The 13,086-nt window shown below is 38.4% G+C and overlaps 3 protein-coding genes across 3 annotated transcripts in view; 2 read left to right on the top strand and 1 right to left on the bottom strand.

The window, feature by feature from the left end:
* Positions 1 to 13,086, bottom strand: part of nfkb1 (nuclear factor of kappa light polypeptide gene enhancer in B-cells 1) — a 1,201,612-nt gene that overhangs the window by 367,311 nt on the left and 821,215 nt on the right. The window lies entirely within an intron of this gene.
* The window catches only part of sqstm1 (sequestosome 1), a 585,288-nt gene that overhangs the window by 229,308 nt on the left and 342,894 nt on the right, over positions 1 to 13,086 (top strand). The window lies entirely within an intron of this gene.
* On the top strand, positions 5,211 to 12,230 carry LOC116060827 (protein NLRC3-like). Its single transcript, XM_036006722.1, is given in 5 exon segments — positions 5,211 to 5,544; positions 6,146 to 7,928; positions 8,026 to 8,655; positions 11,374 to 11,420; positions 11,544 to 12,230. Coding segments are annotated over 5 exon segments (3,378 nt in total). The 5' UTR covers positions 5,211 to 5,225; the 3' UTR covers positions 12,143 to 12,230.

Raw genomic sequence — 13,086 nt, 5'->3', positions numbered from 1 at the left:
TTAATAGGTAACCTTTATACAAAAAATACATTTCTAATTCAAGTTTTATGGAACCTACCTTAGTAACATTAACACTATTCTTGATATAATTGCATAAATTGCAGAATGTAGAATTGATTTAATTCACTAAATGTCGTTCTTTTTCTCTTAGTGAGTGAATAACAGCAGCCTTAGACGACCTTCCGATGCAGCGCCTAAAGGGACGTGAGGGGACGTAAATCTGGCGATCTAACGTAGCCTAGTTCATAGCTGATTGGTCAGCTCACGGACCCAAGTTCACCCATTGGCTTATTTACAAGCCCTTCAAAGTTAACAATAATGGCACCCCTATATTAGTTTGTTTTTATTTTGAGACATTCCTTTTGTTTTCCAAGTTATTAAAATGTGGTCAAAAGTAGTTGTAAGAGCTTTGGGAGAAAATAGTGGAAAATGATTTAACTTTCACTTAGCTTTGATGAGCTTGTAAACCAATGGGTGAACTTGGGTCTGTGAGCTGATCGCTAGATTTACGTCTCCTCACGTCCCTTTTGGCGCTACATCAGAACGTAAGCGGCTGTTATTCACTTGGTAAGAAAAAAAGAACAACATTTAATGAATTAAATCAATTGTACATACTATATACTATCTAATAGTGGCTATGCCTTGTTGTGAATAGAATGAAAGAGAGCTGTGCTGAATCCACTGTCGTCACGGAGTTAAAGGCAGTGAATTCCATTAAAATGGTGAGTCATTCCTTAGCACTAGGCCTTGAGTTCGCTAGCATCCATGCTAATCGGTGCTAATCATGGATGTATTAAGAGAACGGTGCTAATAGTGCAAAGCTAAGTACATGTTAATAATGAGTTGATAATGGTAAAATTATTTCATTTACAAATGGTTAATGCATCATTTAGGAATTATTAAAAAATAAACTGATAAACATTTTACATGGGCTTACCTACTATAGACCAACCATTTACTAACTATTTACAAATGCTGTACTGATTAGAATGAATGTAGGAACTATGATTTACAAATGATAAACAAATAAATTACTAATAGTTTGTAGATAGTTTATAAAGGGAAAAGTATTTAATTCACCAATGGTTTTTGCAATGCTTATTAAGTGTCAGACTTCTATTTATAAACATTATTATTGAGAGTAGGGCTGAACGATTAATTGCATTTTCGATAATATCGCGATATGTTAAAATGCGATTTCCTAATCGCAAAGGCTGCGATTTGGTCACATGACTCGCGAGAGAAAATCAGTCTGCACTCTGCAGAGAAAGCATCAACTAGCATGCTAACGCTACGCCGTACCTGGAGCTGATTTCTGTCATTCAGACAACTCTGAGTTGTAGTTTAAAACTTTTACAGCCATTTTAATAAAATGAAGGGTTTTATTCTGGCTCGAGTCCATACGTGCAGTTAATGGATACAGGCACACAGAACTCAAGGCTCGATTGGCAACGATTAGCTCTGATTAGCGGTTAGCTCTGATTAGCGGTTAGCTCCGGTTAGCGGTTAGCTCCATTATAAAGATATGAGTGGAGGAGCTGCCACTGAGAAGGGTAACAACCAGACTGATAAATGACGTTCTGGGAGCTTTCACGGCAGCGTGGCCGCGGTGTTTCAACGGTTTTATTAGTACAGTTAATCCCACGGCAAGAACACCAGCAACTAGCTAACGCAACGATAGCCTCTCTGAACAAGAACACCAGCAACTAGCTAACGCAACGATAGCCTCTCTGAACAAGAACACCAGCAACATGCTAACGTAACGATAGCCTCTCTGAGCATGTGCACTCGGCAGCACACAACTTCACGAGGGGGAGGGGCTGGAGGCAGCTCCTCTCTGTGCACTGTAAAAAATTAAACTGGTGTGTGTGTGTGTGTGTGTGTGTGTGTGTGTATAGATATATACTATATTTTTACTTATTTAACTGTCTAGTGTGTAATTGTGTGTTCATACTATACATTATTATATTATTCTTTGTTGAATAATACAGAAGACAAAGAGCTTAAAAAAATAATCGAATATCGAATCGTAATCGCAATATTTGGGTAAAAAATCGCAATTAGATTATTTTCAAAAATCGTTCAGCCCTAATTGAGAGCTTTATTTACTATGAACAAACCATTTATGAGTGTGTATACAAATGCTTTATTTATGAGAATTAGCATAGGAGCAATGCTTTACAAATGATGAACAAAGCATTTAGCAATAGTTAGCAACTTGTTTTATAATGGGAAAATTATTTCATTTATAAATGGTTGTTTCATTATTTATTAAGTATAAATCATGTACTTACAAACATATTTTTCAAGATAGGCCTATTTACTATGAACAAACCATTTATAACTATGTGAACAAATGCTTTACTGATGATGAATTATGTAAGAACAATAAATTAATAATGATGAACAAACCATTAACTAATAGGCTTGTTTACGATGAACAAACCATTCATAACTGTGTGAACAAATACTTTACTCATGATGAACTATGTATGAACAATTAGTAAGTAATAATGAACAAACCATTAACTAATAGTTAACTAATGCTTAACAAATGATGACTTATGGATAGTTATTATAAAGTGCTACCAATATATGTAGTAGGGGGTCCCTGCCCCGTCTCTCTTTCAGTTAAGGGCTCCGGGGCTTAAAAACATTGAAGAGCTCTGATTTAATCCGATTTAAACATGAATCCTTGTTTGTCAGCCTTTGAGAAACATGACAGTGAGAATGAATTCTTTCCTCTCTGTTGAGCTCAGTCTGAAGCTGACAGGAAACAATAGTTGAGACTATGATTAGTAACAGAGACACAGCTAACACGACCAACCTGTCTGATCAGGGAAAACCAGCACACCTGGGTCACATGTTAGTGGCCGCCTACCAGTGGTGGATGAAGTACTTAATCTCAGTACTTAAGTAAAAGTACAAATAACCAGAGATATATTAACCTTCGTAAAAGTAGAAGTACAACAATGACAACCCTACTTAAGTAAAAGTAAAAAGTTTTTTTTAAATGTACTTTAAGTATTAAAAGTAAAAGTACTTGCATAACAATTTATTCTCTTAATGTCTATATTCTAATAATAATAAAAAATAGTATGGGCTGTGGCATTTTAATGAAGTTAGTTTTAGGTTAATGTAATTGTGGTTACCATCTGTGGCCCAGTTTACATTCTGACTTTCTGAAAATTCAGGTTATCTATCAGGCTGATCTGCATGAAGCTCCACTTTGCATTATTTCCCACGGGACAGTGAATGCTGCACACATTTATTTAGCGAGAACACACGGGCTTGGACAACAAATACGTGGCCGTGCAGCTGAGGAGGACCGGGAGTGTTTTTAAGATAGATATACGGGTTGTATATTAACCATAGGTGAACGGATGCTTCACATATGACCAAGCAGAGAATCAGGAGCAGCAGCTGTAACAGAAGCAGCGGTGGTACCGGGAGCGGAACGTGCCTGGCCAATAAATGCTATTGAAGGGCGGGTCTTGGCGTGGCCATAGTGGGATTTGTAATATTGTGAGCGGCACCGGGAGCTGGATGGCCACTACTGAAGGCTTCCCTGCAGACTGCAAACGTGTGACTGTCAGGAAGACGTTTTGGCAGGGGGAAAACTGATCAGAAAATGTAATGGAACGTTGTAGAAATGTAGTGGAGTAGAAAGTATTGATAATTGCTACAAAATGTAACGAAGTAAAAGTCAAAAGTTTGCACTATTGATTGTACTTAAGTAAAGTACAGATACGTGAAAAATGTACTTAAGTATAGCAACAAATTATATGTACTTTGTTACATTTAAACTGCAGATGACTTTCTGGAGTCTCAGCAGTGAGACACAAATACGAACAAAACATCTGAGAGAAAAGACTAAGATTTTTTGTCTTTTATTGACAGAATCCAGTTGAGATCAGGGACGTGCACAGACAGGAAAAAGGAGGAACTGAAGGTTTTAGAGTTAGCCCTATACCTCTGTACATAAAATAATAACTAATCACAACGCTATGCACAGCACAGATACAGTACAATATACTGCATCTATTATTGATTGAAACATTAGTTTTTAATGAGTTATTAGCCTTCGCCAACTTCTGATAAAATACACCTGCATACAAATCCCAAACATGAAGCAGTGAAGATGCAGCAGGTCCTGTGTGTTTCCAGATTGCTTCTCTGGTTGTTTTATTAAACAACTCAAAATCATGTCAACATCACATTTCAGCGCTCAGAAACCTAAGGTCATTTTTACAGTTCATTGTCCGTCTGGTTTTATTTTCTATAAAAGCTTGTAAAACATCAACACTGTTTTCTACAGTCAATTTATAAACATCATTTTTTTCAGGAAAAACTGGGCTATTAGAATATTTGTGCAGCAGTGAGGTCACTTGAAAGTAAAAAAAGGTTGTATGATCTTAAAGACAAATAAATAAATAAAACAGAACATGAATCTCACAGATATGTATTGATATCACACACAGATCAATAAAAGCTAAGCCAATCTCCTGTCTAAATCAGTTCCCATATGTATTAGGAGTCACACTGTGAAGAAATAAACATTATAACTTATACAGTTGACAAAATATATACATTTTTTCAAACAAATTAAAATAATAATGTAATATTTATTGAAATCACACACAGCAATGTTCTAAAACAGTTCTCCTATATATTTGGAGTCATGCAGTGCAAAAATAAACATAATGAACATTATAACTCATGTAAAAGGACAAACTATTTACATTTCTTCAAAAAAGGCCCAAATGTGTGCCACATCTCAAAACATTTTTCTCTGTAGAACGGTAATTAGACTGGAGTGATCTATCTTTCCACTCTATAGTCTTTGTTCTCGCTCGGATTCGCTGGAGTGATCTATCTTTTCCACTCCATATAGTCTTTGTATGACGGACCTGCCTTCCCATTGGTTGAAAGACGTCAACACAATCTCGCAAAGCATTATGGGAGATTTATGGTAGACGGTAGCACTGAAAGCTAGCGGCAGAAATTACCGAAAACATGATAAATTATGGACATCAAGTGGATAAATCTAGGATGTAAGAGTTTGGATTTATTGCTGAACAATTAATTACCATTATGTAATGATCCATTAATTAATCTTGAATTATTATTTGTTTACACAAATTTCATCATAACATACTCTACAAAACTGGTTTGTTTTGATAATATGAGTATTTTTAAACTCCCAAAAAAATGTCTGTTAAGTGATGGTGTTTATGGTATCTTTTGGATCTTTGCAGGGACAAAAGATGGAGACGCCTCAAGAAGTCCTCTTAAAAATTTTAGAAAATTTGGGTACCGACGACTTCAAAAAATTTAAGTGGTACCTGCAGCAGGAAGGGGCCCTTGAAGACTTCCCAGCAATCCCAATTAGTAAACTGGAGAATGTAAACAGGGAAAAGACAGTGGACCAGATGTTCTCAACCTACAGTATGAACACTATTAAAGTGACCAGAATAGTTTTAGTGAAAATTAATCAGAATGAACTAGTGAGGAAGTTATCAAACATCATCTCACAACCTGCAGGTTTAGTGAACATTGATCAAAATGATCTAGTGAAGAATTTATGTCATGGAGAAGTCAACATCTCAGTACCTCCAGGTAAGTCATAATCATTATGAATTTAAAAAAATCGATGTAACAAGGATCGAACTTATATATCACAGTCTTCAACAACCATTAGCTTTGTTACCAATGTCTCCCTCTTATGTACAAAGATACATGTGTTGTGTTGACAACAACAGAACAAGCTACCAAACACCCACCAGAGAAACTAAATTTAAAGTGTCTCCGAGAACAACAAATGATGAAACAAAGTCAGACTTTTTGTTTACTCTGATGGTTAAAATTTGCACTCACTGTAAGATACTGCTTGGGCAATATTAATTCCCTCTGTTATTAAGTCATATACCTTCTGGTTTATTTGGACAATGAAGAGTTCATAGATGTAGGACTGAGACACCCAACATATCAGTTGTTTTTGAGGAATACTAAGTCATTTTACATTAGTTAACACATTCAGGACCTCATCGTCAAATGGGCTGAATAGATTTCATGAATAAAGAAATGTGCATACTCACATTCACCAGAACAAACCCTCATTAACTTCATTGTTTTATTCATTCAGAGATTCTTGCTGCGTGCCAGCGAAAAGTCAAATCCAACTTATATAAGAAGTTCCAGCGTGTGTTTGAGGGAATTGCTAAAGCAGGAAACAAAACCCATCTGGATCAGATGTTCACAGAGATCTACCTCACAGAGGGGGGGACTACAGGGGTCAATGATGAACATGAGGTCAGACAGATTGAAACAGCATCCTGGAAACCAGACAGACCAGAAACAAAAATCACATGTGAAGACATATTTAAAGCCCCACCTGGAAGTGATGAACCAATCAGAACAGTGGTGACTAAGGGAGTGGCTGGCATCGGGAAAACAGTCTTAACACAGAAGTTCACTCTGGACTGGGCTGAAGGCAATGACAACCAGGACATCCAGTTTACATTTCCATTCACCTTCAGAGAGCTGAATGTGCTGAAGGAGAAAAACTACAGCTTGGTGAAACTTGTTCATCACTTCTTTAGTGAAATCAAAGAAGCAGGAATCTGCAGGTTTGAAGAGTTCCTGGTTGTGTTCATCTTTGATGGTCTGGATGAGTGTCGACTTCCTCTGGACTTCCACAAAACTAAAATCCTGACTGATGTTACAGAGTCCACCTCAGTGGGTGTGCTGCTGACAAACCTCATCAGGGGGAAACTGCTTCCCTCTGCTCGCGTCTGGATAACTACAAGACCTGCAGCAGCCAATCAGATCCCTCCTGAGTATGTTGACATGGTGACAGAGGTCAGAGGGTTCACTGACCCACAGAAGGAGGAGTACTTCAGGAAGAGATTCAGAGATGAGGATCAGGCCAGCAGAATCATCTCCCACATCAAGACATCACGAACCCTCCACATCATGTGCCACATCCCAGTCTTCTGCTGGATCACTGCTAAAATTCTACAGAAGGTGTTGAAGAACAGAGAGGGAGCAGAGCTGCCCAAGACCCTGACTGAGATGTACATCCACTTCCTGGTGGTTCAGTCCAAACTGAAGAACGTCAAGTATGATGGAGGAGCTGAGGCAGATTCAAACTGGAGTCCAGAGAGCAGGAAGATGATTGAGTCTCTGGGAAAACTGGCTTTTGAGCAGCTGCAGAAAGGACACCTGATATTCTATGAATCAGACCTGACAGAGTGTGGCATCGATATCACAGCAGCCTCAATGTACTCAGGAGTGTTCATGCAGATCTTTAAAGAGGAGAGTGAACTGTACCAGGACAAGGTGTTCAGCTTCATCCATCTGAGTGTTCAGGAGTTTCTGGCTGCTCTTCATGTCCATCTGACATTCACCAACTCTGGAGTCAACTTGCTGTCAAGCTCCTGGTGGTCTGACTTTTTCAGGGACAAATCAGCACATTTCTACCAGAGTGCTGTGGACAAGGCCTTACAGAGTACGAATGGACACCTTGACTTGTTCCTCCGCTTCCTCCTGGGTCTTTCTCTAGAGTCCAATCAGAATCTTCTACGAGGCCGGCTGACACAGACAGGAAGTAGCTCACAGACCAATCAGGAAACAGTTGAGTATATCAAGAAGAAGATCAACGGGGATCTGTCTGCAGAGAGAAGCATTAACCTGTTCCACTGTCTGAATGAACTGAATGATCGTTCTCTAGTGGAGCAGATCCAACAGTCCCTGAGTTCAGGACGTCTCTCCACAGATAAACTGTCTCCTGCTCAGTGGTCAGCTCTGGTCTTCATCTTACTGTCATCAGAAAAAGGTCTGGATGTGTTTGACCTGAAGACATACTCTGCTTCAGAGGAGGCTCTTCTGAGGCTGCTGCCAGTGGTCAAAGCCTCCAAAAAAGCTGTGTAAGTACAGCGATAGTTAGAGTCATATATCATAACTCAAGGCTCTGCTGTCTTTTCAACTTCTTTATTGTTTTTTTCTTCAATATTATCTCTTCAGGCTGAGTGGCTGTAACCTGTCAGAGAGAAGCTGTGAAGCTTTGTCCTCAGTTCTCAGCACAGAGTCCTCTAGTCTGAGAGAGCTGGACCTAAGTAACAACAACCTGAAGGATTCAGGGGGGAAGCTGCTGTCGGCTGGACTTCAGAGTCCACACTGTAAACTGGAGAATCTCAGGTCAGGATTCATCAACCTGTATAACTGATGGTCACCTAAATCCTGATTTACATTATTGGATAAACTTGCAACGTGCCTCAGATTGTTTCTGCTTGTATGATTTCAAACAGTTGTGTTTATTTAGTTTCACTCCCTTTCCATGAACATGTTTTATGTTGTTTTCTTCTCAATCTGTTGTTGAAACTTGAAATATCAGACAGGAATTAGAAAGCTACCAGTAATGTTAATTTGTTGATTGACATAAGTGGGTGTTTGATTGTGTGTTGTTCTGTGTGTTTGCAGTCTGTCAGGCTGTCTGATCTCAGAGGAAGGCTGTTCTTTTCTGGTCTCAGCTCTGAGCTCCAACCCCTCCCATCTGAAAGAGCTGGACCTGAGCTACAATCATCCAGGAGACTCAGGAGTGAAGCTGCTGTCGGCTGGACTTAAGGATCCACTCTGGAGACTGGAAACTCTCAGGTATAAACACTGGATGAACATAAAAATGATATATTTGTGTAGGAGGTCTCCAAGGAGAACATCTCCAGCAACTTAAAATGATAATTCCCTGTTGTTGAAGAATGCTGCAGTTTGTACAGCTCTCTGCCATTTAAAGAAACTGTCTTTCATTTTGAGAAATAGTTTTAATATTTCATCACCAGTAGGCCTGCACGATTCGGGGAAAAATATGATATAATCACGATTTTTTAGCTTAGAATTGATATCACGATTCTCTGCCACAGTGTTTTTCTCACGAAGTGTAATGTTTATTGCACACTTGAACCATGACAAAACAAAACAAATTGGCAGTACCAAACATAGATTGTTTTCTGGCACCTATAGCACTTCACCACAAGCCTGTAAACATAGAGGCTTCAATGAATAAAGAAAATAAAGTACATACTGGCCATATAAGTACAGTAAGATACCAAAAATAGTGACATATAACACATTGAACTAAATATGGCCCTGGTACAGGCTCTATCTGAACTCCTTGAACATGCCTTTACATAATTAAAACATGTCAATGTCAAATGCTTTCAAAAAATTAATTGAAGGAGAAAAAATAATCTAAGTAATTTAATAATTATATCGTGAACAGGGGTGAATCTAGATCGTGATTTTATAACGATTTATCGTGCAGGCCTAATCACCAGTGTTGGGAGTAACGCATTACAAAAGTAACACAATTACAGGAATGTATTCCTTTTGGCTGTAACGCAGTAATATAACACATTACTTATACAATGTTGGTAATATTATACCCGTTACAATCTCAATAATCTGAGTTACAACGCAGTTTAACCCAACATTTAGTGGTGCTTTGTTTTTTGAAGAACCACAAAACATTTGGTCAGGGCAAAAAGGTCTGTGAGTGTTATTTCCTGTTGCTAGACTCGATGGTTGAGATGACTGCAGAGACGCATATGTTTGCCAGATGGCCATTATTTTCAGGAGATTTTTACACTGTGTTGTACACTGTGTTGAAGTAAGTCACTGTTGCCATGGTCAAAGCCAGAACCAGAGACGGTACGGCCAACATCTGTGTCCCAACAGGTAACGTTACGGACAACATCTGTATCCCAACAGGTAATGTTACGGACAACATCTGTGTCCCAACAGGTAACGTTACGGACAACATCTGTGTCCCAACAGGTTAACAGTATGGACATCTGTGTCGACAAAAAAACAGTGAAAAACGGCATCTCCGATTCATATTTTAATAATTTTACAGCCATAAGAGCTAGAGACTTAATCTGGCCTTCAGGGGAGTGTCTCTGGTATATTTGTAGCCCCTACAGGAGGTTTTCCATCCAGCCTGGAACTTGTGCCTTTTTATCGTGTCTTTAAGCAATAAATCCAAACACTTACATCCAAGATTGAGCCACTTTATGTCCATAATTTATGAATTTTCGGCTGCCGATTGACGCTAGCTCTGATGCTAACCATCCATTTTGTTTCCCATGATGCTTTGGGAACTGCTTGTTTTTGTCTTGTAAACCAATGGAAAGCAGGTCTGTCACACATTAGGCCCATATAAGGTCGTCAATACGTCATCCGAGGGACAACAAAAATTGTTGATTGTGAGGAGAGATCACTCAAAGTCAAAATAGTAAGATGTGACCAAAGATTGTCGATTACCATTATCCATTATCCATCATTCATGCTCTGGTTTTTGAACACCCTGTTTGCACACCCTAATTCCACTATCTCTGTCATGCACCACTGCATTTTTTTTGCTCAAATGCACATCCGCACTTGCCCTTTTGCACCACTCATTTACTCTTCTGTATATTGATTGATATTTGTATATTAAATATATTATTAAATATATATTGAATCTTAACTACATTCAGCATTCTTATAGCCTGTCCTTTCAGGTTTACTGTGTTATTTCTGATCTACATCACTAACTAGACCACAACCTGCACTAACTGTACATTGGCTCTTCACTATGTTTTAGCTTCTTACAGACTGTCTATCTATGTATATTGCATTATAACTGTTCTAAATCACTAACTGGTCCACAATTTGCAATATCTATATTTTGACCCTTTAAGCGGTGATACAGACTGTCTATTAATGTATACTGTGTTATCACCAGATCACTTTTGCATATCTTTTGGCTTATTTACTCCACACGTTTGTGTCAGCTTGTAATGCCTACTTAATCTGCACTTTATGAGGGCAAAAGTGTGTTTTTGAATAAATGTAGATATTTTGTCCACTGTTTAAGTAATAATGCATATTTCTTTACAGTTTGACTCATAATACATATGAGAAGTGTTTTAGACAGGAGATTGGCTTAGCGATTATTGCTCTGTGTGTCATATCAATACATATCTGTGAGATTCATGTTGTGTTTTATTTATTTATTTGTCTTTATGGTCCTACAACCTTTTTTACATGCAAGTCACCTCACTGCTGGAGAAATATTGTAATAGCTCAGTTTGTCCTGAAAAAACAATGTTTCTAGATTAAGATTATATAGATTATAGACTGTGGACAACAGGGTTGATGTTTTACAAGCTTTTGTAATCTCTACAGAGAAAGGTCTATGTACATTAAAACTGAACCTTGAACCTACTGACCTCAGGACAGGACTTGTGAGATGTATTTCTCCAGCTTTCAGACTGTTCCTTCATCAGTGTATAATAATGTGTGAGAGTGATGTAATGCCCCTCCTCCTCCTTTCAGGGTGGAGCCTGCTGGAGTCAGATGGTTGACACCAGGTCTGAGGAAGTGTAAGTCTGTTTTACATTTCATTCATGGAACTGTGACATCACTCATTCATCCCTCTGATGTCATCATCAAAGTGCTGATTGGTTAATAACTGCAGCTGTGTTGTGTCTCCTTCTCTCCGTCAGATTCCTGTCAACTCACACTGGACACAAACACAGTGAACAGATACCTCAAACTGTCTGACAACAACAGGAAGGTGACATGGGTGAAGGAGCAGCAGCCATATCCTGATCATCCAGAGAGGTTTGACTCCTATCCTCAGCTGCTGTGTAGAGATGGTCTGACTGGTCGCTGTTACTGGGAGGTTGAGAGGAGAGGAGTGGTTGATATATCAGTGAGTTACAGAGGAATCAGCAGGAGAGGAAACAGAGATGACTGTGTGTTTGGACGTAATGCTCAGTCTTGGAGTCTGAGCTGCTCTGATGATGGTTACTCTGTCTGGCACAATAACAGAGAAACATCCATCTCCTCCTCCTCTGTCTCTGGTAGAGTAGCAGTGTATGTGGACTGTCCTGCTGGCTCTCTGTCCTTCTACAGAGTCTCCTCTGACTCACTGATCCACATCTACACCTTCAAAACCACATTCACTCAGCTTCCTTATCCTGGGTTTGGGTTTAGGTTCTGGTCAGAGGGTTCCTCAGTGTCTCTGAGTCCTCTGGAGGACGGAGAGTCTCCTCCTGTGAAGAGAACCAGACAGTTCAGTCTGATCAGGATCATCAGCTGATGTTAGTGAGGAGAATGTGGGTTTTTGTTTGTTTGTATGTTTTATTTGGATCCCCATTAGCTTAGCATAAGCTAAAAGCTATTCTTCCTGTGGTCCTACAATCTATCATGTGTCGTACAATTTACGACATCACATTACACACCATACGCACAAAGACATTACTTCACATTACACATTTGAAAATACAAATCATATTTTACAGTTAATGCAATTAATCACACACAAAAAAATAGATGAATAAATATAAAAAAATAAAATTAAAAAATACGCTACTCCGAATAGATCTATTTAAAAAAATAGATATAACGAAAAGCCCTATAACAGAATCTCTCTAAATCGATATTAAATATTGAAACATCTTTGAAGGTAATATTTCTTAAGTGATTTTTTAAACCATACTGAGTGTTTTGTTGTTTGATAGTATTTGGGAGAGAGTTCACACATTGCTCTGTACCTAACTGAACATTGAATTGATTTGGTTTTCACTTTAGGTAAAATAAACTACCTCCTACTGCATGCCTTGTTGGATAATGATGTGTATCAGTACTAAAAGATAGTTTTGTATATAAAGTAAATGGTGTTTTTTTTGTAACATTATGTAAAAAAATCATTAGTGAATACACAAATCTATTTTTAAGTTAAACCATGACAGGCTTTCATGCATTTTATCAACATTTAATCTAAACCAGGGGTCACCAACCTTTTAGAAACTGAGAGCTACTTCATGGGTACTGATCATACGAAGGGCTACCAGTTTGATACACTCTTCTTTCGGATGTGCACCAATAGTAGGCACACTGTCAAAAAATTTTGCGGACTTTTCTAGTTGAATATCTTGTTTGACTTATGTCACCATGAGCTCTTAGAATAGTTTAAGGGGTGGGGGAGCTAAACCATGCAGCTTCTGATAAAGTGAAAAAAAAATTCAAAGCTCAATGAGTTAT

This window comes from Sander lucioperca, chromosome 1 (genome assembly GCF_008315115.2).
Source record: "Sander lucioperca isolate FBNREF2018 chromosome 1, SLUC_FBN_1.2, whole genome shotgun sequence".
In the NCBI taxonomy this organism is placed as follows: Eukaryota; Metazoa; Chordata; class Actinopteri; order Perciformes; family Percidae; genus Sander; species Sander lucioperca.
The sequence above is the reverse complement of the archived record's forward strand: the minus strand, read 5'-3'. Positions and strand labels throughout refer to the sequence as shown.